At 37.1% G+C, this 25,051-nt stretch overlaps 1 protein-coding gene across 2 annotated transcripts; it reads left to right on the forward strand.

The window, feature by feature from the left end:
* Window positions 1–12,037: 12,037 nt before the first annotated feature.
* Window positions 12,038–24,265, forward strand: LOC121773725 (branched-chain-amino-acid aminotransferase-like protein 1). Of its 2 annotated transcripts, none has more exons than XM_042170643.1 (20): window positions 12,038–12,223; window positions 12,421–12,519; window positions 12,834–12,905; window positions 13,356–13,448; window positions 13,714–13,851; window positions 14,254–14,312; window positions 16,541–16,643; window positions 16,892–17,065; window positions 17,299–17,399; window positions 17,763–17,817; window positions 17,969–18,055; window positions 20,113–20,164; window positions 20,659–20,744; window positions 21,353–21,406; window positions 21,777–21,860; window positions 22,625–22,696; window positions 22,774–22,854; window positions 23,000–23,035; window positions 23,533–23,678; window positions 23,815–24,265. In XM_042170643.1, exons 1-19 carry the CDS (start codon window positions 12,125–12,127, stop codon window positions 23,659–23,661), a joined length of 1,674 nt encoding a protein of 557 aa, XP_042026577.1. In that variant the 5' UTR covers window positions 12,038–12,124; the 3' UTR covers window positions 23,662–23,678; window positions 23,815–24,265. The 2 variants fall into 2 exon arrangements, with proteins under 2 accessions (XP_042026577.1, XP_042026576.1); XM_042170642.1 differs by having other exon boundaries at window positions 12,040–12,223; window positions 23,832–24,265.
* The last annotated feature ends 786 nt before the right edge of the window (window positions 24,266–25,051 follow it).

A 25,051-nucleotide genomic window follows, 5' to 3' on the forward strand; every position in this document is an offset into this window, starting at 1 on the left:
GAGAGCTCCTGGACGAGCTGAGAAAGTTTGACGACCCGAAACGCGCAACCATCCACAAGGAGAAGAGTGCCCAGGGCAAGTACGCTAAGTCTGGAAAAATGTACAGCTCATCGGAGCTCAAGCAGATCGCTTGCAATGATGAATTCCGAACTTATATCGACGCAATCGGCTTTGATTGGTTGCTCAAGCACAGCACCGCCGAAGTTCCAATCGACCTGGCAAGGGAATTCTTCTCCACCTTCCGAAGTAAGTCCACCACCGATCTGAATGCTGACTCCATCAAATTCCGGCTCTTCAATGAAGAGCATGTAATGAGCATCCGTGAATGGACTCTACGGATGGGACTGCTTACGCGCACAGAGGATGATGAGGGTTTGTGGAGCGAGAGAATGATTGGTCCACCGAAGCTGACGCCGGGATTCAAGACGCAGAACGCATGGGAGTTTGTGGCTCACCCTAGGGTAGGTCAGTTCAAAACCAGCTGGTCGAAGGCCCACCATACTGAGAACAGGGTCCTGCGATTTGCCCAGACCTTCATTAGCTACAACCTGATGGGCACAGCCAACAACGCTCTGACGACCCCCGACTTGTACTTTACTTGGTGCATGGCCAAGGGAGTACGTGTTCACTTGGGCTATTGGTTAGCCCAAGCCTGCCATCAAGTGACAGCCAACCCTTCCCGACATCTTTACACATGCCACCTTCTAGGGGCTTACCTGCAACGCAACGTTATTATGAAAATCCACAAGTCCTGCAGAGAAGTGAAGATGTGTCTACCCCCGGAGGTGTTCAACGTGGACTACTTTTTCAATAAGGGGCTGCTCATTACACAGGGAAGGGACGTGTGCTTTTATGAAGTTGGTCAGTCGGAGGCGTAGACGAAGCAGGAGCCTGAGATGGTGGAGGCGAAGGATACTGCTGACATGGAAGCCGGAGCCAGGATAGAAGTAGAAGAAGTAAGGAAAGAGGTTGGATGGATGAGGTCAGAGATGAAAATGGTTTTGGAGGGGATTGTGGCCCTACGGGGTAAAGGAAGGGACAGTGCTGAGGATGCAGAAGTCAGAAAGTTAGTTGAGGAAGTGAGAAACGAAGTAGAGAATGTGAGGAAGGAGATAATTGGTGTACGAAAAGAAGTGACGGAGATACGGAGGGAAATGGGGAGAAGTAGAGAGGAGGCCGTAGCCCTGAAGGGGCGTATCACCGACCTAGTGGCAGAATCGTCAAGGCGTTCCGACAAGATGGCGGAGGCCGTCGCACTGATGATGAAGATGACGAAGTGGCTTCAAGCGAAGTTCCCCGAGACACCGAAGGGACTTCCTGAACCTAGCGGCGGTTCCAAGACGCCGGGTCAAGGGAGTCTAGCTGTGCAGAAGCCGCCACAAGCCCAAAGGCCTCAGACCACCCCGTCTTCCTCCAGGCCCGTGCTTTTGAAGAAAACCGTACCCCGACCCACAGAAGATCAGAAGGAGACGCCGGAGTCACCGGCAAGAAAGAAAGTTAAAGTGACCCAACAGACAGTGCCACCCAAGTCTGGCTCCCGCGGGGGCCAGAACCCGAATTGAATTTCCCCCAGAACCAAGTAACTTTTACTTTTCTGTCTTTTACTTTTCGTTTTTCTTTCGCTTGTGTTTTTATGTGCCAGCATGCATCGTTCTGTATATATGTGTTATACCTTCCTACACTTAGCCCAATTTTTGGTCTAAGTGTGAGAAGGGGTTGTTTTGTTTTGGTTTTGTATGTTGCGCTTTCTCCCACTTAGCCCGATGTTCGGTCTAAGTGTGAGAAGTTTGTTTTGTTTTTGTGCTTTGTTTGCGTTTGTGTCTGTTGTCTGCTGTTCTTACTTCCTTTTCCCCCCTTCACTAGGATAGCTTGGGGACAAGCTTGAGTGAAGTGGGAGGGGGGGGGAGTATGTATGGTGTTTGTGTTCTTTCTGTTTTAAGAGTCTTTAGCATGTGTGTTTCCCTTAGTGAGAGCGATTGAAGAGAGAATGCATGTCAACTTTGACACCTTCTTCCTTAATAAACCAAAGGCGGTCTGAATGAAGTTGGGACGATGGAAAAAGCCTTAGATAACCCAGCTGTGCAGCCCTACTATAAGAGCGAGTTATAAGCCTAAACACTTTTTCGTGCTAACATGTAAATTGGGCTGCCACTTGATGCTTAGGGAGTAGAGTATGAAGGAGAAAAAAATGGGTTTCAGAGGTATAAGCTGGACGAAGTCCAGGAAAAGGTGGAATAAGCTGGACGAAGTCCAGGGGAGGAGTAAAAAAAATAATAAATAAAATTTTGGAGGTATAAGCTGGACGAAGTCCAGGGGAAAAGGAGATATAATACAGGAAAAAATAAAAAAATAAATAAATATAATATTAGTATCTTCAAGGGCAGGAAGCAATTTCAACCTGACCCAGGAAAATCAATGGGAAAAAAAAGAGAAGTAAGAAGGGTAAAACTTTCATAACCCAACGCATCAGTGGCATAACTTTAACTGGGGAGCGTTTTGATCCTAACATACCTGGTGAGGAATGAGTGATCGAGCGAACCTAACAGCTGGGGTGTCAATATGCTATCTTGATGAACTGACGGACCGTTTAGGTAGAAGAGGGAAGTGGGAAGATTTGAAGACTATAGACGATCGGATTGAACTTAAGCTTGTGGGGACGGTTGCCTAAAAGTCGAACCTAGTTCATGCTTGTTTGTGTTTTGATTCTTTGTGTTGTTTTCTTTTATAAGTCTGTTTTTTTTATTTTGCCAGTTGTCTAGGTCCAGGAGTCTGTTTTTGTTTTTGTTTGTAGAGTCGTTCTTGGGGACAGTGCATTGAAATTCGCCTTATTTCTTTCTCTTGTCTTTCATACTTGAGGACAAGCATGGTTTAAGTGTGAGCAGTTTGATAAAGCTAATTTCATGCATCGGTCTAGGGGTTTTATTTCGTGAAATTACTGGGTCTAACGCATGTTTTAAGCCAGGTGTGTGAAGGTTTTCGCTAGATCCAGGAAAAGAAGAGGACGCTTGCATAGTCCTAGGAAACTGGCGAAAGAGCGGACATTATGAAAGAAATTGCTTGACGGAGGAAGCCTCGGAGTTGAAGGGTAGAATAGGGATTTCTACGAAGACTCTAGAAGGCTATGTCCGCATCTATAAAAGGAAGAAGCATGCAAGCTGGAGGGACCTTCTCGGTGGAGGCCTCACGAACAGCCTGTTGCTCAGTTCACTTTTCACATACTTGGTTCTAATTCGCGGAGGATCTCGGGTTCGCGCTGGGGTTCACATTTAGCTTTCCGATAGTGTTTGTGGGTTGTAACACCGTCCTTCTTTGGGGCGAAGAAACAATTTATTTCTGTCTTTTTTTTTCCGCTGAATTCGCCGAGCTTGGCTGTTCGAAGCTCGGTCCTCTTTTGTTTCTGGATATTTCTCTACTTTTATGCAAGTTTCGTTTTCGCTTACGTCGATCGTGATGATTTTTGTTGATTGATTGTGTTTACTTGAATTCTGGAGTTGGATTGTTGGAGTTGGTTGTTTTCGTGGTTATTTTCTGGATTATTGCAGGTTAATGGTGAGATCTGGAAAAATGGAGTTTGTTTGTGGATGAATCGGGGTTTTGTTTTGCTGATGTTGTGGAGTTGTTTGTGATTGTTGGAATTTGGAGTTGATCGGAGCAGATCTGTGAGAATCGGAGTTATGGAGTTGATTTTGTTGGTTGTTGAGTTCGGATGGCTTGGATCCGGAGTGGATTAAGCGTCTGAAGTGATTCTGAGCAGGAGTGTTTTAATTTTATGCCTAGCTTACGTGTTTTCATTTCATTTCGCCTAGTTTATGTAGATCTGATGTATTTCCGATTCATAGCAAGTTTCCGGCGTCCAAATCTTTATATTCTGTTTGAATCTAGGAGTGTGCTCTGTTTTCTTCATCTGCGAGTTTAGTTTAGTTGCCAAGGTACATGTCGTAGTTAGTTGGAGCATGGGTTGGTTATCTGCAGCTTTTTACCGTACTTGCTATTTCTGGAAATATGGTCCCCACTGTTATTTGCTTACTGTTTAGCTAGATTAGGTAGTCGTTTGCTTAGTCTAGGGAGTAATTGTGTCTTTCGGTATTGATGTCTGAATCCAGTAAGTTTTTTGTGTCCTAGGTCTAGCGTTTACATTTCTTGCCTAGATCTAGTGGTAGTTTAAATCTCAACCCCTTTGTGTGGCAGCAGCCGTTTGTTTCCATAGTCTCTTAGCACTACTTTGCGAATCCATCTCTGTGGGATCGACCCCACTTCCCTATACTAATTCATAGTATTCGGGTTGAGGGATTTATTTTTGAAGGGGAGTCGAGTGTGTCCAACGACAAAAACACTGTAGTTCTCTAGAGTTCCTGGACCCAGTGATCCAGTGGATTTAAGGAGCGTTGTGTCTGGACCGAGCTTTGCATTAATTCTCATATGTACACATTCGCTTACTCCTGAGTCTAGTCATTCGACATTAGAGTCGAGCGAGAACCTCACTTCAGCTATTTATGATGTGGCTAGGCTATGGCTGGGCTATTTATGATGTGGCAGGAGGATTTTTAGTGCTGATGATGTGGCAGTGGCTAGGCTATGGCTGGGCTATTGCTGGGCTATTCCTATTGTGGATGGCCTTATAGCATATTCCATCAAATTTTCTAGATTGACTGAGCTTCACTACTCCTGATCTTTGTGTTGTGTTCCCCCTAGTTGAGAGCACCTCTCATCTTCATAATCATCTTCTCTTTTACGCCGACAATCTCAATCACCTTCATGTCTTCAACGCCAATGATCTCAACCACCTTCTTCACGATCACATTTCCTACACTACACACACTATACACACTTCACACACTACACACACTACACACACTTCACGCACACTACACACACTACGCACACTACGCACATTTCACACACACTACGCACACTTCACACTACTACACACAATTCACACGCTACACACATTTCATACACACTGCACACACTTCACACATTATAGACACTTCACACACTACACGCATTTCACACACTATGCACATTTCACACGCTACACAAACTATACATACACTACACACATTTTATACACACTACACACACTTCAAACACTTCACACACTACACACACTTCACATTTCACACACATTTTACACACTACAAACACTTCACTTACTTCACACACTTCACATTTCACACACACTGCACACACTTCACACTCTTAACATGCTACACGCACTACACACATTTCAAACACACTACACACATTTACACACTACGTACACTTCGCACAATACACACATTTCACATACACTACACATATTTCACACTCTACATACACTTTGCACAATACACACATTTCACACACTACACACACTTCACACACACACATGCATATCACACACTACACGCACTTCACACACATCACACACTATTGATACACTATTTCTTAGCACTAAATAAACCTGCAAGTATACAGAGTATATATAGTATAGCTAAAGGTCAGTACCAGATATCGAACATAGGAAAAACTATCACAAAGCTTTTTCTACTATTCGGAAGAACAAAGATATTTGGGTTTTTGAAAGTAAAAAAATGTAAAAACAACGAAAATAAAGAACAATTGTAGATAAAAATCACAGAGATAAAACAAATGAGATAAGAGAATTCCAGGGATTGCTTTCACAATTATGGTTATACAAGTTCCAACTACAACACCCTAGCACAGTTCATACTTCACTAGAAAGAGTCACATAAATATTGCCCATGCGTCACAAAGTAGATTACAGACATTAGGAGCGTCAATCCCTAGATTTGTAACTCCCAAAAGAACATAAGATTCCTATTGTTTTCGCTCTCAATTAACAATGTCGTTTTAAGGGAAGTTAATTGTAACGTCAACTAAGCTCTTCTAACTCTCAAACCTCATCTCACGATTATGTTGCAAGCCAATAGATCATCACAAAATGTGTCACTAAAACCTGAAACAATTATCCAACACTTAAAATAGAAGTGAAGTAATGAACAAAATGAATATTAAATAAATAGGAACTGTACAACCATTGTAGTTACTAACACATCCCTAGAATTCTATGAGTTTGGTTACACATAATGGAATAAGCTAAACACATAGTTTTTGGGAAAATAATGAAAACATGAGAACTAAAATAATAAAATCCAATGGTTGAATGTAGTAGCATCAATCTTCTCTTGCATCCACACTCCAAACGCCTTGGATCTTGATGAACAATGGAAGGAACTCTAAAGAATGTACTCTGGAAATTATGTAGCAAATGCTCCCTTTTTTGATGAAGCTTGAGGGGGTATTTATAGCTTAATGGTCGAATTTCTCTAATATGGTAAATCCTTCTTCTAGTATGGTAAGTCTTGGAATAAATTAGGGAAAATCAGTGCGTCGCATTTTCCTAGCTGGCTGCTGCACGTTGTCAAGCGGTCGCTGCAAATTATTCCGTAGCTACTGGATCTAACAGAGCGGTAGTTGCGCACAACCCAGCTTTCACTGGGCGTGTTCTTTTTAGCTCTAATTTTTCGAAGCGGACCGCTACAGGGATAACGGTCGATGGCTGAGCTGCAGGGGTCCGCTGGTTTACTTGAATACTCTAGATTTCTATCTTCCACTTTTTGCTATCTTTTCAAGCTCTATTTTGCACATTTATCACAAAACACGTCAAAATACCAAAATAGATAAAATATGCAAATAAATGTCATGTAATGCAACTTTGATACTCAAAACGGACCAAATAATGGTCTTAGAACAATGCAAAATTCGAGCATATCAGCTACACAAACTTCACACACACTACACACAGTACACATTTTTCACACATACACACACATTTTGTGTATAGTGTGTGTATATATTGTGTAGTGTGGAATGTGTGTATTTTGTGTATAATATGCCACTATATTTTGTTTATAGTGTGTAGCATGTAATATGTGTAATATGTATTTTGTGTATAGCGTGTATAGAATTGTGTATTGTGTGAAGTGTTTGTATTGTGTGTGTATAGTATGTGTATTTTATGTAAAGTGTGTGTGATTGTGTATTTTGTGTATAGTGTGTGTACAGTGTGTGAGAACAAATTCTTCAAATTTAATATTAGGGGTGTGCATTCGATTTTCCGGAACTGAAAAACTGAATTTTTCCTAAAATCGAAACCGAACCGAACCAAACTAACCAAAAAAGCGAAAACCGAAAAACCGAAAATCGAACTATAAAAACCGAATTAAACCGAAAAATCAAAATTATACAAAACATATAAAAAATTGAAAATATATAAAAAAAACAAAAAACCAAAGCCTACAGATTAATACACAAAGACGCAAAAATCTGTTAACATTACCGTAATCTATATCTAGATAAAGGCCTATAACCACTTAATTTATACTCCATATAACACAACAAACAAACAGTATAAAAATTAATTAAAATAATCTTGAATTGAAAATTTCTACAAAATGAATAGAAGAGAAGAAATATTAAAAGATCTAGATTGAAGAAATCCACAAATTTTTGATGAAAAATCTCAAACACTCAAATAAATAAAGAGAAATTTCGGAATAAGGGGTTAAATTTGCTGACCTTTCGTAATTAGGGATTCAATTCGCTGACCTAATTTGGGATCGAGACACGCATATTCTTCAGAATAAGGGATTTATGATATTTTATCTTATTTATGTTCTTTTTTAATATTATTTCCCTCTAACTATTTATCAATTACCTAAATTACCCTCTTCAAATTTTTACCTAAATTCTACTACATCAAAAATTCAGCCAACGAAGAACTTGTCAAACTTCGACAAGAAGTTGCTTCTTTGCAGGATGCCTCGACTGAACTGTATGAGAAGTTGCAGTTAATGGGATCCGATGCTGCTGAGGCTCAAGCTTCCAAAATTCTTGCTGGGTTGGGTTTTACTAAAGATATGCAGGGTCGAGCAACACGGTCCTTTAGTGGTGGTTGGAGAATGAGAATTTCATTAGCCAGAGCACTTTTGTTCAGCCTACTTTGTTGCTATTGGATGAGCCTACAAATCATCAGGACCTCATGGCTATTCTCTGGTTGGAAGAATACTTATGCAGGTGGAAGAAAACTCTTATTGTTGTCTCACACGACAGGGATTTTCTTAATACTGTTTGCAACGAGATTATTCATCTCCATGATTTGAAGCTTCACCTGTATCGTGGAAAATTTGAAAGGGGTAATTTAGACAATTGATAAATGGTTAGAGGGAAATAATATTAAAAAAGAACATAAATAAGATAAAATATCATAAATCCCTTAATCTGAGGAATACGCAAGCCTCGATCCCAAATTACGAAAGGTCAGCGAATTGAATTCCTAATTACGAAAGGTCAGCGAATTTAACCTAACCCCTTATTCCGAAATTTCTCATAAATATAAGAGGTGTTTTTGTGATTTATATAGATATACAAGAACATTCATAATATTAAGTCATCATCAAACACACACACACATAAAAGGTGTGGAGCAGCTGGAACAGTGGTTGTAGGAGGAATTTTGAGAGAAGTACAGTGAGAACGATGGAGAAGAGGAGGCACCATCGTGGAAGCGTGAAGGCGTGAAGGGGTTGGGAATCACGGGATGGAGAAGAGGAGGCGACGTCGTGGAAGCGTGATAGCGTGGAGGAGAAGAGAAATGGTGATTTCAGATCTGGTGGTGAAAGAGAAATGGTGATTTCAGATCTGGTAGTGAATGAAATTGGAGTCCGTCTTTCAATTCTCACATGATATGTATTAGGGTTAGGGTTTTTTAAGTTAAATATACAATATATATATATATATAGTAGTGATATAGGGCAAGTGCCCATTAACTATATAACTAGAGAACAAATCACAGCCACAAGATCAAGAAAATCAAGGGCTAGTATTAATACATGTAATTTTTTAATTTAAATGAGAAATTAGTTCCCTCTATCACAAATTACTTCACAAATACAAGGCGGGGGTATAATGGTCATTGCACAGAAAAATTAGGTTATGTAAATTTTTACTTCATTTGAAAGTTAACCTCACGGACGAGATCTCCCGCTCCCTGGGGCTGCAGCCGCATGTGGCGAACTTCGTGAACATCTTGGTGGACATGAAGCGAGTGGATCTGATCAAGGAGATCGCGGCGGAGTTCGAGCTGATCGCGAACCGGCTGTCAGAGATGGAGGTGGCGACGGTGGCGTTGGTGGTGGAGCTGGAGCCGCAGCATCTGGCGGAGATCGTGAAGCGCGTGCAGAAGCTGGCCTGGGCGAAGAATGTGAAGCTGAAGATGGTGGTCGACAAGTCGCTGCTCGCCGGAATCACCATCCGGTATGGGAATTCCGGCTCGAAATTGATCGATTTGAGCGTGAAGAAGCAACTGGATGAGATCGCCGCGCAGCTTGATCTCGGCGACATTCAGTTAGTCGGATGATTGACTATTTTTGTGTGTAATTAATCTCCAACGCTATAGTTTTGTATGGATTTATGAATTTTTTGGGGGAAATATATATACTCCTATTTGAAGATTCAATGAATGTAATTTGTCAATTAATTGACAATAAATGATAGTACTCCAATTATGTCATCGGTAATATGTGTCTCACTTTATTTGAAATGGTGGAGCGTTGAGGTGTTCTAGGGTTGGAATGAGGTTTCTTTAATTTTTTGTTATAGTGATCTATTTTATTAACATCAGTGAAGTAAAAACATGATTATAGTGATGTGTTCCAGGGTTAGAGCGATGTTTCTTTGATTTTTTGTTATAGTGATCTATTTTAATAACATCAGTGAAGTAAAAACATGGTTAGAGTGATGTGTTCCAGGGTTAGAGTGATGTTTCTGTGATATTTTGCTGTAGTGATGTATTTTGTTAACATCAGTGAAGTAAAAACATGGTTATAGTGATGTGTTCCAGGGTTAGAGTGATGTTTCTTTGAGTTTTTACTATAGTGATGTATTTTGTTAACATCAGAGAAGTAAAAACATAGTTATAGTGATGTGTTCCAAGGTTAGAGTGATGTTTATTTGAGTTTTTGCTATAGTGATGTATTTTGTTAACATCAGTGAAGTAAAAACATGGTTATAGTGATGTGTTCCAGGGTTAGAGTGATGTTTCTTTGATTTTTTACTACAGTGATGTATTTTGTTAACATCAATGAAGTAAAAACATGGTTATAGTGATCTATTTTTTTAAAATCAGTGAAGTAAAAATATGCTAAGAGTGTATCCTTGTTTTCATTTCAGTGAAGTATAATGAACGTACAGTGATGTATATAGTGTATATAGTGAAGTAAATATGATGTTTCATATTTCAGTGAAGAAAATTGTTTATAGTGCACTGTTTTATTATTTCAATGAAGTAAAAACATGTAGAATGCACAATTATTGGGATTTTGCATTCAAAATCAAAGCTCATAGACTCAAAATTTGAAGAGAATTCAAAATCAAAGCTCATTCCATTCCTCAACCAAAATTGCCTGCGCGTGATCTCACAAAATCTTCACCTCCGCCTCTGACAGCGGCTTGCACTCCATCAATTGCTCTATCTGCCTATCCAAATCCGCATGCCCAGGCATCTTTCTCTATAGAAAAACAAAAATTCAGCTACTTGAATGCTCCGCACCTCTAATCTGGAATTTGAATCGTAGATTCAAATCCGAATTACAGAAAGTAAAACTGCAACTTATTCTCTGAAATCTGCAAGCCACAACCTCTTTTCAGGTCAATTCGTTCAAAGGTATATCTCATACTCAACACCAACTCACTTTCTTCAATTACTGCATCTCATGAGTTTGGTAATTACAAATCCATTTGGGGAAACCAAAATTAAAGAAGTAAAAAATTTAACAACTTATCTCGCGGGGTGAATTCGGGGCCGCCGGAGGTGCGTGTGAGGCGATGAATTGGAGCTGCTCGGTCTGGACTTCGCCTGTACAGCGACGACACGGCGGCATCGATCCTGCTTTGGCAAATTTGGGGATCTGTGTTTCGACTTGGTTGTAGAGGGATCGACGAGAGCTATGGGGGGAGGGAGCTCTGTTAAATTCTGTTTCGTTTTGAGACAAAGAGAGTGTGTGTTTGTGTGTGAGGGTGAATGGTGTGTATATTTGAAAATATGAGAACAAAGTTGATTTCCTAAAATACCCCTATGCGGTTTTTATTAACTAAAAATGTTTACTTATTTTGGTCATTGGATTAAGATAATGTGTGGCTGAGATTTGTTCTCTAGTTATACACTTAATATTAGTTATACTTTGATCATCTCCCTATATATATATATATATATATATTTAAAATTTTGGTTATTCGGCTATTCAGTTTTTTTTTCTCGGTCGAATCGAACCGAACCGAAAAATAGATTTTTTTAAAATTTGAAACCGAACCGAATTTTAAAATTCGGTTTAGATCGGTTCGGATTTTTGGGTTTCGGCTTTTTTGCTCACCCCTATTCAATATCATACTACCAATTACTCTCCGGTCCCACAATAAGAGACATATTTTGTTATTTCAATCCATTCCACAATAAGGGTCTTATTTCACTTTTACCATAAATAGTAATTAGGTCTCACATTACACCAACTTATTTCACTCACATTTTATTATAAAATAAAAAAGTGACCACATATTTCACTAACTTTTCCAACTTACTATTCTGTACATTTCTTAAAACTCGTGCACACACCAAATATAACTCTTATTGTGGGATGGGATGGGATGGAGGGAGTACTTTCATTCTACCAAACAGTCTAATTCCATTCCATAAACTTTCAATTTCAATATTGCGTAACAAACAAAGCCTAAATGTAGTATGAATGTAGAATTTATGAATAATTATATTTAGTTAATAGTTAATGAGAGTAACGTAAAATAGAATAAAATAGTTAACCGTTAATGAGAGTACCATAAAATCACAAACTGTTTCAATATTCTCACAGTAACGTCGTCCTAATAATTTTTTAATTAAAATTTAATGCATGACGACCACTTGTTTGAATTTTAAATTTAGCTAAAGATTGGTGTCAGCCGTCTATTGGTTGGAGGATTAAGATCAGATTGAATAGATCATAGCCTTGTTGACTAGTAAAGTTTCAAAATTTTCAGTAAAAAGATTTTAGAGAGTGAGTGTGTGATTGAGATGGTGGAGTCGAAAATGGTGACTGAAGAAGTAGAGGTGATACACTTGTGGTCCTCACCGCGCTCCCTCAGCACAAGCCTCATGTATTCTTTTGCTCAGGTACGATTCTTCGTTGTAGTTTCCCCCCTTTCTATGTGATTTTACTGTATTGCTGAAATTTTAGGATTGAGGATTTAGGAATAATGTGCAATTTTATTTTTGCCGATTTTTTCAGTTATTGATCTGTATTTAAGATACACATATTGCATGCGTTGTTTTGGTGATGAAGTTAATTTTTGCCCTTTTAATTCCACCAGAGAGATGACACTGAAGTTCTCGACGAGCCTCTATATGCCAACTATTTGCAAGTAACCGGAGAGCAAAGGCCTTACAGAGAAGAACTCCTGTCAAAATTGGTGAGTTTGATCTTATCATATCTCTCAATACATTTGATCGGTTGTGAAACGATTTTTGATTTGAGGGGAGGATAGTATAGACATTGAGAAACTGAAGGGCTACAATGATGCTTGTTTCAATTTGAATACTTATTTATGATTACTTTTATTCAGAAGGGAAAGTGAGGGAGATGTTTGCAAGAGGGGATCTTTTCAATATTGTATTTATGATTATTTGAAGGATTATCCTTCAATCCCTCCCCTCCTCTCCCCCCAAAGAAATTGAGATAAGAACAAAGAGCACTATGTGTATTATTATTTTTTGTGATGAGCAGGAGTCGGATGGAAATAAGGTTATACAAGAAATCATTTTTGCTCCTGGAGAAAAGACGTACAGATTCTGTAAGGTAATTATCCATCACTCTAAATCTTTTGTTGCAACAAGTGCTATGTTCTGTTTTGCATTGTTTTAGAAAGAGAAACTGGCACTCCTTTATTGTGATCGACCTCGTAAATTGTGTGGAAGTCAACACTTTTGTGATTTTTTCCTTTCAACTGCTTAACCTATCTAGATTAGATGATCCTGTTAAAAATATGTTCGTAGTAGACAGCTGTCTCACAGTTCTTTCAAGGAACTGAGGATCTTTGAGTTTTAACATCTCCTGGCCTTCTTTAAATATGTACCTTAACTGTGAACCTTGTACCTTTGAATTTGATCTTTAGTTATCTGTCATGGCCGGTATGTAAGATGTTTAGGCTGGATCTCTAGATATTATGGTTCTGATCTGGAAGAATTCAGATTTTGTAATAAGATTATGCTAATTTTTTTGGTCTATCTTCATTTATATTGTTCTCAGCATATAGCTAGTCAACGTCTGCCAGGCCTAACATCGGACTTAATGAAGAGAGGAAAGCACTGCATACTGATCAGGAATCCCCTCGACGTGTTGGTAAATGAGTTTGCTCACTTGTATACTTGAATCTACCTGCTTCATTCCATTGTCTTAAAGTAATTATTTTTCCCAGTATTTCATACTACTAATTTTCCCTTTAGATGATTTACGTATGAAACTCTCCATAGAACTAACCCTAAAACTATTTAAGTAGGCTTAAATTTTATGGATTAAACTCTTTTACTTAGTGGGAGAACTTCTTCATTGTGAATCTAAATGATCTTGAATTCTGTTTTTGACATTTGATATGCTTTTGTTTCAGACATCTTACGACAAGGTTTCTCCCCCATCATTTGGTGTGCTGGGGTATTGTAGCTTGGTCTCCATTTACAATGAGCTCTGTGATCAAGGAAAAACCCCTCCTGTCATTGATTCAGATTTGCTGCGAGAAGACCCTGAGGTTTAGAGCAGTTCATAACTCAAAAGCTATTACTCTGGTTTCCTTGATGTTGTATATCTCATACAGATGAGTTGGGTATATCAGGACTATAAATATTTTTCTATACTCAACTTATCGTAAACATTTTGCATTCTAGTCTGGTGAACCCTTTCATTCTTGGCTCTCAATGTAAGCGTAAAACATCAACTCTGGATCCTTACTCCTTAGTTATTCTTATATTCTTAATTTTTCGCTAGATGAATCCAAGAATCTTAAATAGGGAATTTCAGCCCTCCTATATGATGTAGGGTTCCCATCATATTTGAAGTCCTTCATTCAGTAGCTGTTGTATCTAGACACTCAGTGCCAGTTTCGTGTTTACTTATTTTGTCTTGAGTAATTTTTCATGTCTCCTTCTTGTAGGCTACATTGCGTGGTCTGTGTGGCGATCTTGGTATTCCATTTCAAACTGCTATGCTCAAGTGAGTACGCAATATAGATAATGTGTTTTTACTGTGATCTGGCATGCTTGTGACCTCTTCTATTCAGTCTGCTAAAAAGTTTCCACTATTTTAGGAATTGCTGCCTGTTTTTTCGTTTCATGATTTGCAATGATCTGGCAATTAAATCTTATAGAATATTTCATCTGTCTGAATGGCTTTCTATATGTCAAGAAACTGTTCTTAGCAGGTTTCATTTGTATTTTGTTTTCTCGATTAAGGACTCAAGTTGATTACATGTACTTCCCTTGCATCTTAACCTTCAAAGCTGAAGACTTATTTGCTCAGTCACTAGCATAATGTGGTTATAACAAGAGAATACTAATAATCTATTAGTTATATACTTATTTGTAAATCTTGATTGTAGCTGTCTCATAAATAGGAAAGACTGACTAAGAAGTTATAAGAAGTTAAATGACACTAATCGAACAAGTAAGGACAAAGTTTAAAAATAGTCTTCTTGTTATGGTAATAGATCTTTGAAAGGTGTCAAATGTCAGCCTACTATGATCTGTAGTATGTATCAGTATATACCAAGTGAGAATGAGCAGAACATCTTTCTGGTGAACCCAAAGTAAGCTTGGATATTGAACAACTCATTTTAAGAAGTTAGAACATGTCCTAAATTCATATAATATGGAACGGAAATTGTGAATTAGGTGTCTGACATAATGCGACCTTGATAGAATGATTTGCACTTAAAAGGATGACATGAGGACTGGTAGACCTTTAATTCTAATGGCAATATTGATTTCCAAGTGTTCACCGAGACAAAATGTCTCAGATCAGCTAAAGTAGAGCAATAACGACATGATCTAATGAGGAACAAGTATTTTTTGATTTCATAGAGACTAAACCATTTATGGTCCTGAACATAAGGTTGTTTTACAATTTTGGTCGAGATGATTATGTTTGATACCTCGTGTCCTTAACTTATCGATTTGGTCTGTTTTTTGCCCGATATTGACGGAATCATAAAGAATTGATTGGCAATCCGTTTTTTGACCAAATTAGTGTACTAATCCATGCCTAAATTGAATAATTAATTTCTCAAAAATAATTTGACAGTTTAATGAAAAAGAAATAAAAACCTCAGAAAATATTTTGCAAAACTAAGACAAGAAATCGGTCTTCTGCTTTTCTCCTTTCTCATTCTATCTTCTGCCATTTTCTTCAACCCTTGTGGTCCTTCAACAGCTTGTTAGAGAAGCTCCTTAATCAAACAATGTAGTCCGCTCCCCTGACCAATCAATTCCCCACATTCTCACCACCACGCACAGTCACACTCTCCATGAATTTCAAATCCATAGTTTTATAAGCATTACTAAAATCGATCAACCTTCCCGTTTTCACCTCACCTCAATGTACTCCTATTCGCTGACATACCTCTGCACAATCCTGCGGCACTCTTCATTGTAATTCGGGATTCCCATCTTGAGCACTTCTCTCTGCTCTTAAACCCCAATTTCTGATCAATTTCATGCTCCACAGGCAGCCCCATCACCGACAGATAGTGATAGTGTATTACGATATCCTTGACTGTTCCAGTGAAAATGCAATGGGGGAGGCATGTGGCGATAGGCGGACCGTCGTAGAAGACGCACTCCTTGCATTTTTTGGTGTAGTTAACGTTGAGTTTGAAATGCACCTATTTTCTCCCACCATGAGAGGATCTTCTCTTTCTGGGAGGGGAATGAGAAGTCCTTTCCCTCACACACACCCCTCCATTTAAGCTTGATTGGTGCCATCCCTGGTTTCAGAGTGTCTAGGGTTTTGGAGTGGGGATTTTGTGATGAGTACCTTGAAATATTTTCTAGTTAAATTTGGAATAAATACAAATGAGAGAAAATGACCCGATGTTTTAAAAAAATCATTTTAAAATATAAAAATAAAATAATTAGTTAATAATGTTTTGGTGCCTAATTAGTCGGGTTAGTATATTAATTGTGTAAAAAATGGGTTGACTGTTAATTTTTGACGGTTCCGACAAAAAACGGCAAAAAATGGACCAAATGGATAAGTTATTGACACGAAGGTACCAAATATATTGTTAAGGAACAAAATCATAAAACGAGCATATGCTTAGGACCAGATTTGGACTTTAGTCTTTCATAGATTACTTCATTGGTAAACCGTAAATCCATTTAAAACTGCTATGTTTTTCCTCAAATTGCAAACACACTGCATGACTCTTTGAACTTTTCTTTCAGATGGGAACCTGGACCAAAACCATTTGATGGCATGTGGGCCCCCTATTGGTATAAGAATACACATAAATCAACAGGTTTTGAGCTACCAAAAAAGTATCCCTCTGTAAGTAATAGAGCACCTGCATGTGTCTGCTTTTTTTATGCATGAGTTATCACTTTTGTTAGATTCTTCTCTCAATGAGCAATATTTGAACAAATAAATGGAGTTAGAATAATATTTTCAATTTGAAATAGCTTTACAAAGTTTATGGCACCATTTTGGTAAAAGGCACTGATATGTTACAAATGCTGCTGAATCCATTAAATGGATTATGGAACACTTATGGTTTGCTATCTCTCAATTTATTTCAGCCATTTCCATCCTCTTTGTACAACTTGCTGGAGCAAAGTTTACCTTTGTACAACTTGCTTAGGTGCTATGTTAAGGGATCATCAAACGGTGTCCAACCTGAACTCCCTGTTTCTACGAATGAGAAGTTGCTTGTTTGGGTTGGCGATCAGATTATGCCTCGTGAAAGTGCAAAAGTAAGATATTTGTTAATGTTTAGATTTGTATTTTTAACATTTTCTACCATTAGTGTTTACTAGATTCCCTCTCATTGTTTCTAAATCTCATTTATTTATGTGTCTAAAATGAACAGAGTTGCTTTCTGTTTTCTACTCTGAAGTCAAAATTTGTATTTATTGCTGCAATTGTCTCACTAAAGAGAATGCAACCCTTAATGAGTATCCTTTTTACCTTCTTGTGGATGCTTTAGGTTTCAGTATTTGACTCAATTGTCCAAGGTGGAGATGGAGTTTGGGAAGGTCTTCGAATTTATAATGGTAAAATATTCAAATTGGAGGAGCATTTAGACAGGTGAATAAACAAGATATAACAAAGTGTTATACTCTTAGCCTCTCTTGTGTGGTTGTTGAACCCAATTTATCTAATAAAGATTTCATCAGTGGTGGTTTGGTTTTAGAGATGGTTTTGATACAGACTAGTACAAAACAAAGTCCATGTAGTGCACTCAAACAAGTTCAGTTGATTTTTCTAAAAATGAACTAATGCAGTACTCTTAGAATTTTAATTTAAAGAAAAGTTCGCATCTTCTTAACATCACTTATGGTTTGGAAATTTCTTCACAGAAGAGTTATTAAATTATGCTTGAGTTTTGATTATTATATACTATGCCTGTGTCTGCTATGTATGACTATGTATTTGGTTCTCTGTGTCCAGGTTGTTTGATTCTGCGAAAGCGCTGGCTTTTAGCAATGTACCAACTCGTGAGCAGGTTAGCCATAGTCATTTATTCATTACTTTAATCATCGCAAATGAAGATATGAACTTGCTACAGGGATTAAATAAGATGGCACCTATTTTGATAGAGTGTAGTGCTTGGAATCACCTGTTTATGCCTTGGTTCTATGTGAAACTTGTTGCAGGTGAAGGAAGCAATTTTCAAAACTTTGATAAGAAATGAAATGTTTAATGATGCGCATATCAGATTGACTCTGACTCGTGGCAAGAAGGTTTGTCAACCTAGCCATTTATTTTTGTTTGTTTTTAATGATAAGAATTCTAATGATTTCAGATTTCAATTGATATGTGCGGGAAATACTTCTTTGTTGCAGTAATATTTTACCTCTATTTCTCTTATTTCTTTTGGGTATCGTATAATAGAAAATTATTGAAAGTGGACACACATTTTGACTTGTTGGGAGGAAGGCCCACGTCACTATTAGTTCTGGTCAAATACTTTTTTGAATAGAAATTTCTTGATACTGATATGTCTCAGTATTTTAGTCAGAAGTTGATCAATCCATCAAGAAATGATCAAGCTTAAAGACTGCCAACAAGCACCCGAATTTACAAAATTCTAAATTCTTTGACAACAGTATGGACAGAGATGGATATTCTTATTCTCTGTCCCCTCCTTTATTTTTTCCCCCCTTGGATCCATAACAACAAATAACTGAAAGTGAAATGCATTTCCAAAATCAAAGTAATTGATCTTTTATTGGACAAACACGGAATATAAAAAACTTATTTACCTTATGATCAAGTTACCTGTTATTAATGGTTATTGGGTGATCAAAAGCGGAAGATAGGTTTCTCATACATATATCCATGAGTACATAAGCAAACTTTAGCATAAGTGTCTTTCATTGCAACATAATAAGTTGAGTCTGATCCATCTAAACTTCTAAAAGAGAGTGAAAAAAGTAGAAGGTTCTTTGTTTTGTATTATTCCCCTTTAATGGAGGCTTCTTCACACCATTATTTTAGTTGAGGAGATGATAGTCTTCACCTATATAACACCGATACGCCACCCTGTTGCCGTATCGCGTATCGGATACGTATCCGATACCGATACGCGACGGATACACCGTCGATACGTATCCTGGGCGTATCCGCGAGCTGGGCCGTATTGGGCCGGGAAACCTCAGATTCGATACGTATCCTTCGGCGTATCCGCGAGCTGGGCAGTATTGGGCCTTCATCCTCCTCTATCTGCAAAGATCTGAGGTTCTCCTCTTCGAAATCAACGTCCATCTCTGTCGAAGAACTTCGCAACTTTCAATTTACGAACTTCAATCCGATTTGGGAACAAAATCGACAGTTAATGGGAGGAGAAGAAGAAGAAGAAGAAGAAGAAGAAGAAGAAGAAGAAAGGGGAGGCGCCGCTATTGCCTCAACTAGGGATTGAAGAAAATTGGAAATGGGAGAATGAATTGGGCAAGAAGTGGTCACGATGGAAAAGGAGTATATTTGGGGCTCATTTTTGGGCCAATTTATTACTCCATTAACTTTGTCTAATTTTGTAACTATAAATAAATATTTTGATCAATATTATTGGTAATATGGATAAGTATAACCAAAAAATCGATGTGGTGTAATCGACCATAAAAGAAATTGACTTTAGCTTTTAATATTTTGTAATTTTATTATTTTTATTTGTATAATAACATTAGAATATCTATTTTGTAATTTATTATGCACTATTATTATTTATTAAAAAAATAGTTAAAACGTATCCGCGTATCGGGTTGTTTGGGAAAGAGCCGTATCCGCGTATCCGTATCCTTCGGATACTGATACGCGTATCCGTATCCGTGCCGCATAGGTCTTCACATTCATTTTAGCAAATGGAATCTTCTGATACATCCTAAGAGGATATTGGAATTGATGATTATGGGACTCGGTGGTGGTACATAAACTTCTGGTTCATAGCTTGTTGAACTGAGGGTTAATTTTGTCTTGTCTGTATACAACATGTAGAGTGTCAGTTTAAATCAGAGCATGAGTGTAGGAAGTTTCTGGGTTTCCTTATGTATAATAAGCAAGTAAAACTTCTCGCCAAGGAAACAGAAAATCACAACCTAATTTTCACATGAAAATATTTTGAGTTGCACAATCCCTGGTTAACAAATAAGCATCGTGTATCCCTTCTGCCATAATTACCATTTATATTTCCTGATAGGAGTATATCTTATTTAAGATTTCAGCTTATGTATCAGCAACTTTCTGTTTGAATTTATCAGCTGATATTTAAGATTTCCTGATCATTCCTTTATCTATTTAGTAGGTCACTTCTGGAATGAGCCCAAGTTTCAACCAGTATGGATGTACTTTAATTGGTAAGATGCAATGTGTTTAAAACAATGTTAAATAAGCTAGAAATCTTAAAATGTGAGTATGGCTGCTATATACTCCCTCCGTATTAAAAAAATAGAAACATTTGAAACAGCATGGGTTTTAATGCACAATTGGTAAAGTAAGTGAGAAAAATTGGTAAAGTAAGAGAGAGGAAAAGAAAAACGAGTAAAGTAAGAGAGAGGAAGAGAAAAAGTAGTGAAAGTAGAGTTAGTGGATTGTGGGGTCCATGTCCTAAATAGAAAGATTCTAAAGTTTCTGTTTTTAAGGAACGGCCCAAAATGGAAATAGTTGCTATTTTTAAAAAACGGAGGGAGTATTATTTATTCAGATTTTATATCCAGAAATGTGTGCCTGTAGTTGTTGGTATGCAACCCTGTCATTTTTTTAATAATATAATTTTCTGTAGCTTTGCTGCATGCAAACACCACACATCACCTTTAAATTAAGACAGTATCAATCTTTTTTTCTTTTGCAGTGCTTGCTGAATGGAAGCCACCAGTATATGACAATGAGAAGGGTATAGTTTTGGTGACGGCTACCACACGCCGTAATTCACCCAATGTAAGATCTTGGCTGTACACGTTCCCACTATTTCTCTTATTTCACATAATTGCTTCTTGTTAGTTCCATATAGTTCTTTTCTTCTGCTCTTCACTTGAGCTTATCATCCAACGCAAGAGTAAATTGATATCCCAATTATTATGATTTTACTTCATGACAATCTACTGAGCATGCTTTGAACATGACTCCAATAACAAGATTGGTACTTAAGTTAGATTTTATAGTACGTGGTTTTCAACCTAAATATGATCACCTGAGCTGCTTGATTAGCTGCAAATGCTTGGCTGAGTTTTTCTTATTAGGTAGTATTAGGATTGAGTTATGATTCTACTTTCTAGCTATTTCACATAAGAAAGCTTGTATGAACTCAGAAATCATAATACACCACTTTGAATCATAAATCAGGAGATTAACGATTGCTAAATCACTATTGACCATTACTGTGATCTGATGATGTTAATTTTGTGGTTTAATTTGGGCACTAATGTTCTCTGTTTTTGCAAGAGATGAAACCTCACAGGCATCCTTGATATGGTCATTACTCATATGTTTGTGTTTAGCTAATACAATACAATGCTTTGATGAGCGACCGTTATTTTATTTTGCAGAATTTGGATTCAAAAATCCACCACAACAATCTGCTTAACAATATTCTTGCCAAGGTCAGTTATATGCAAAATTCAGTTAATTTGTATCTGCCAATTCTCAAAAGAATATTAACGACCTTACAAATTTTATGACATGCTGAAGATATAAAATTTGAATAATGTCCTCTGTTATAGCTTAAGTATCTGAATGAGATGGCAATTGAACATGGTATAGCTTGGCGGATGAATGTTATGTGTTTGAATTTCTTTACCACTCGCTTATTTAGTATGTCCACGAGCAATGTCTTAATACAAAATAACTTGCCTGCATTTAAGTAGGCATGCTCAAGATAGTAGATTAAATATTAATGCTACTCCTTTCTAAACAGCCAGGATCTTTTATATCAGGTGGCTATTTAACTTGGCATATTTTAAACTTGTGCAGATAGAAGGGAATAATGCACATGCTGATGATGCCATCATGCTTGATAAAGATGGATACGTATCAGAAACAAATGCAACAAACATTGTAAGTTCATTCACTTGACCAAAAATCTACAATCTCCCGCATCCCTTTTAGCTGCATGATTCTCCAATTGATAAGCTAGAGCTGTTTGAAGTGTCATTTAATGGAGAAAGCTGAAACTGCAAACTAGATATATTAATTCTTGTTAAAATCTATTTCCAGGAATGCCACTATTGGAGTTTGATTGATAAATTGTTTGTTTTTCTTGTCGTGTTTTATTGTAGTATTTGATTTGTAATGTTAATATTCATTTCTATAATATGTTTGCCATTTCAAATGCAATATATTACTAGACTGAGATTGAGAGGTAAGACGCGGGAATTGGTGAATTTGGTGCTGTATTGTTTTATTTCTTCTCTTAGTATCTAGGCTTCAAGTTATTTTTATATGATTCTATCTTTTACACCCTCTGTCCCCAAAAAATAGAGTAGTTTTTTTCTATTTTGGGCTGTCCCCCAAAATTAAACAGTCTAAAAAAGGAAAGTTATTAACAAACACACACCACTAATAATGTGGACCCCACAATCCACTAATACTACTTTCACTACCTTTTTCTCCCTCTCTCTTACTTTTTCCTATCTCTCTTTTACTGTACCAATTCCACATTAAAACCCGTGTCATATACAACTTTGTCAATTTTTGGGGGACGGAGGGAGTAATTTTCAAGGGGTGTTTGGGGTGGATTAGAGGGATCCTGTTTATATTTTTACTTTTTATGTCAATGTTAATATTAAATGTTTGAATCTTCTGATATTGGTATACTGCAGTTTTTGGTGAAGAATGGCCGTGTAGCTACTCCCTACAGTGATTATTGTCTTCCTGGTGTAACTCGTGCAACTGTAAGATTCATAATTTTCTGCACCAAAGAATTGTACATATTTCTGTGATATGCTTTATGATAAAACTTTCTCCATAGGTTGTAGACCTTGCGGTGAATGAGAACTTAGTTATGGTTGAGCGACGTATCAGTTTGTCAGAGTTTCATACAGCAGATGAGGTCAGTTTTTTGTAATCCAATATAGAGTTTAATAAGGATGGACTTATTATTAAGAGACTGATCCTACAGCCATTGCATCCTGAGGTTTTCTACTTAATTTATCTTTTGTAATTCAAATATATTGAAGTTGGCAACTTTGTTGCAGGTCTTCACAACAGGAACCATGGGAGAGCTCAGTCCAGTAAGTTATTCGTGATATTATGTTATTCTCCAATATCTCATGCTTCGTAATATTGTGATTAATGTTGGATCATCTTATAACTTCTTTGAGAAGTCTCTGTTCCCTTTTTTTTTTATCTAGTCCTAAATATCCTGTATGTGCATTTTTGTAGATTCTAGGTACTAAGAGAATACATATTACCTGTGCACTTATTGGCCTTAAATTCATGCCATAGCATCGATACATTTTTTATTGCACTTCTCTTCCAACTCTTATATGCCTCTGTAATGACAAAGAATAGTAGTATGATTAATAATTTTCAATGCATACACTTTCATTTCCACCTCTTCCATTCTCTCTCTGTAACTGATAATTCTCCCACTAACTTCTAAGTTTATTTATCCAAACACTTTCACAGTTTATAAGGTTTTAAGACATTACATCCTATAAGCTCTTGAAACCTCTCTAAATAAGTTTAGCCAGAGTACCCCCTTAATGCATTGCTTCAACCTTATTAGGTCCTTAAAGTTGATGGACGTACAGTTGGAGATGGTATGGTGGGACCCGTGACGCGAAGATTGCAAAATGCGTATACAAAATTGAGCTCAGAATCAGGAGTGCCTATACCGGGTTATATACATAACTGAGACTATATATCAAGGAGGTAACTTCTACTTCACAGAGCCTTTATATTTAGATATCCCTAATTGTTCAAACCGATATTATCATGTGACGGAACTGTCGAATTTTATTGTAAGATATTATGACTTAATCTTTATCTGCTGTTACATATTTTTTAGTTGACCATGCTTCTCAGGGCACGGCGGGGAATTGAGTTGGCTAACACGAAGTTATTTTAAAGAATAAAAAGGGCGGGAAACCTTCGTTAAGCGCTGGCAACGTCACCACTAACAATGTGCAAATCTTCGTTTGACATTGTGTGGAAGGCATACTAGTATTCTGGAATTGCGATTTTAGTAAAATAATAATAGTATATGGAATGCATACCTGCAAATAAAATCACTCCAAGCAAGAAACCAATTGAACTGAGCTATCTATTGGCATGGAAACATTCTAGAATTGCAACAGAGGGAATGGATATTTTTTGTCCATTTTCTAAACATCATAACATTTTCTCTGCACTTCTCCTATTCTCCCTTCCTAGCTTCTTTTCTTGTTTTCTTATCAATGTCTTTACTCACTTCACGCTCAAATTTGTATGAAAGAACTTACATGAAACTCTTTTAATTATATTCGACAGTTTCGTCGGAAATAATAAAGAAATGAGAAAAAGAAACACCACAAATTTTTGAAGTACAGGCTCTACTATATGTTTCCTCTGCTACCATTAAATGTCTTGTTTTTCTTTTCTTTTTCGTCCGCCAATCAATATCTTATTTTATTTTTACTATATTTGGCAGGTGAACCTCATATTTCACTAATTCGCTTTAATCCATTAAATATCTTGTTTTTCTTTTCTTTTTCGTCAGCCAATCAATATCTTATTTTATTTTTACTGTATTTGGCAGGTGAACCCCATATTTCACTAATTCGCTTTAATCACAACTTATTATAAAATTATAGTATGATCCACATTCTGCTAATTTTTTCTATCATTTTTTACAAAGTCAAATAATTTCTAAAACCTGAGCCCGTTAAAAATAGAACATATACTTGAGGACATTAGAAATAGAACATTCATTTTCTTATTCTCAAATTTTCATAAAAAAATACAGAAAAATATTAATTTTTTGCATAATTGAATTAAAATTGAAAAGAAAAGAAGCATTTAGAAAATTGGAATCAACGATAAAAATCAGCGGCCAAAAAAGAGGTTATAATGCTAATAGAAAAGAAAATAAAGAATTATAATTTGAAATAAAAATAAGCAAGTTTCAATACTCCTATAAAATAGTTTTACAAGTTAAATTTAATAATGATAATATTATAATATTATTAATTCATTTTGATTGGGCAAGTATCTTTGTCTTCTTCGAGTACTACATTGGAAACTAACTCCACTGTTTGCTCGGCAAC

The sequence above is a fragment of the Salvia splendens genome, chromosome 17, assembly GCF_004379255.2.
Source record: "Salvia splendens isolate huo1 chromosome 17, SspV2, whole genome shotgun sequence".
In the NCBI taxonomy this organism is placed as follows: Eukaryota; Viridiplantae; Streptophyta; class Magnoliopsida; order Lamiales; family Lamiaceae; genus Salvia; species Salvia splendens.

Coding starts and splice junctions, on each gene's coding strand:
- LOC121773725 (XM_042170643.1), top strand. CDS start 12,125: ATGGTGGAGTCGAAAATGGTGACTGAAGAAGTAGAGGTGATACACTTG. Junction 13,449..13,713: donor GGAATCCCCTCGACGTGTTG/GTAAATGAGTTT, acceptor CTTTTGTTTCAG/ACATCTTACGACAAGGTTTC. Junction 17,066..17,298: donor TGCCTCGTGAAAGTGCAAAA/GTAAGATATTTG, acceptor TGGATGCTTTAG/GTTTCAGTATTTGACTCAAT.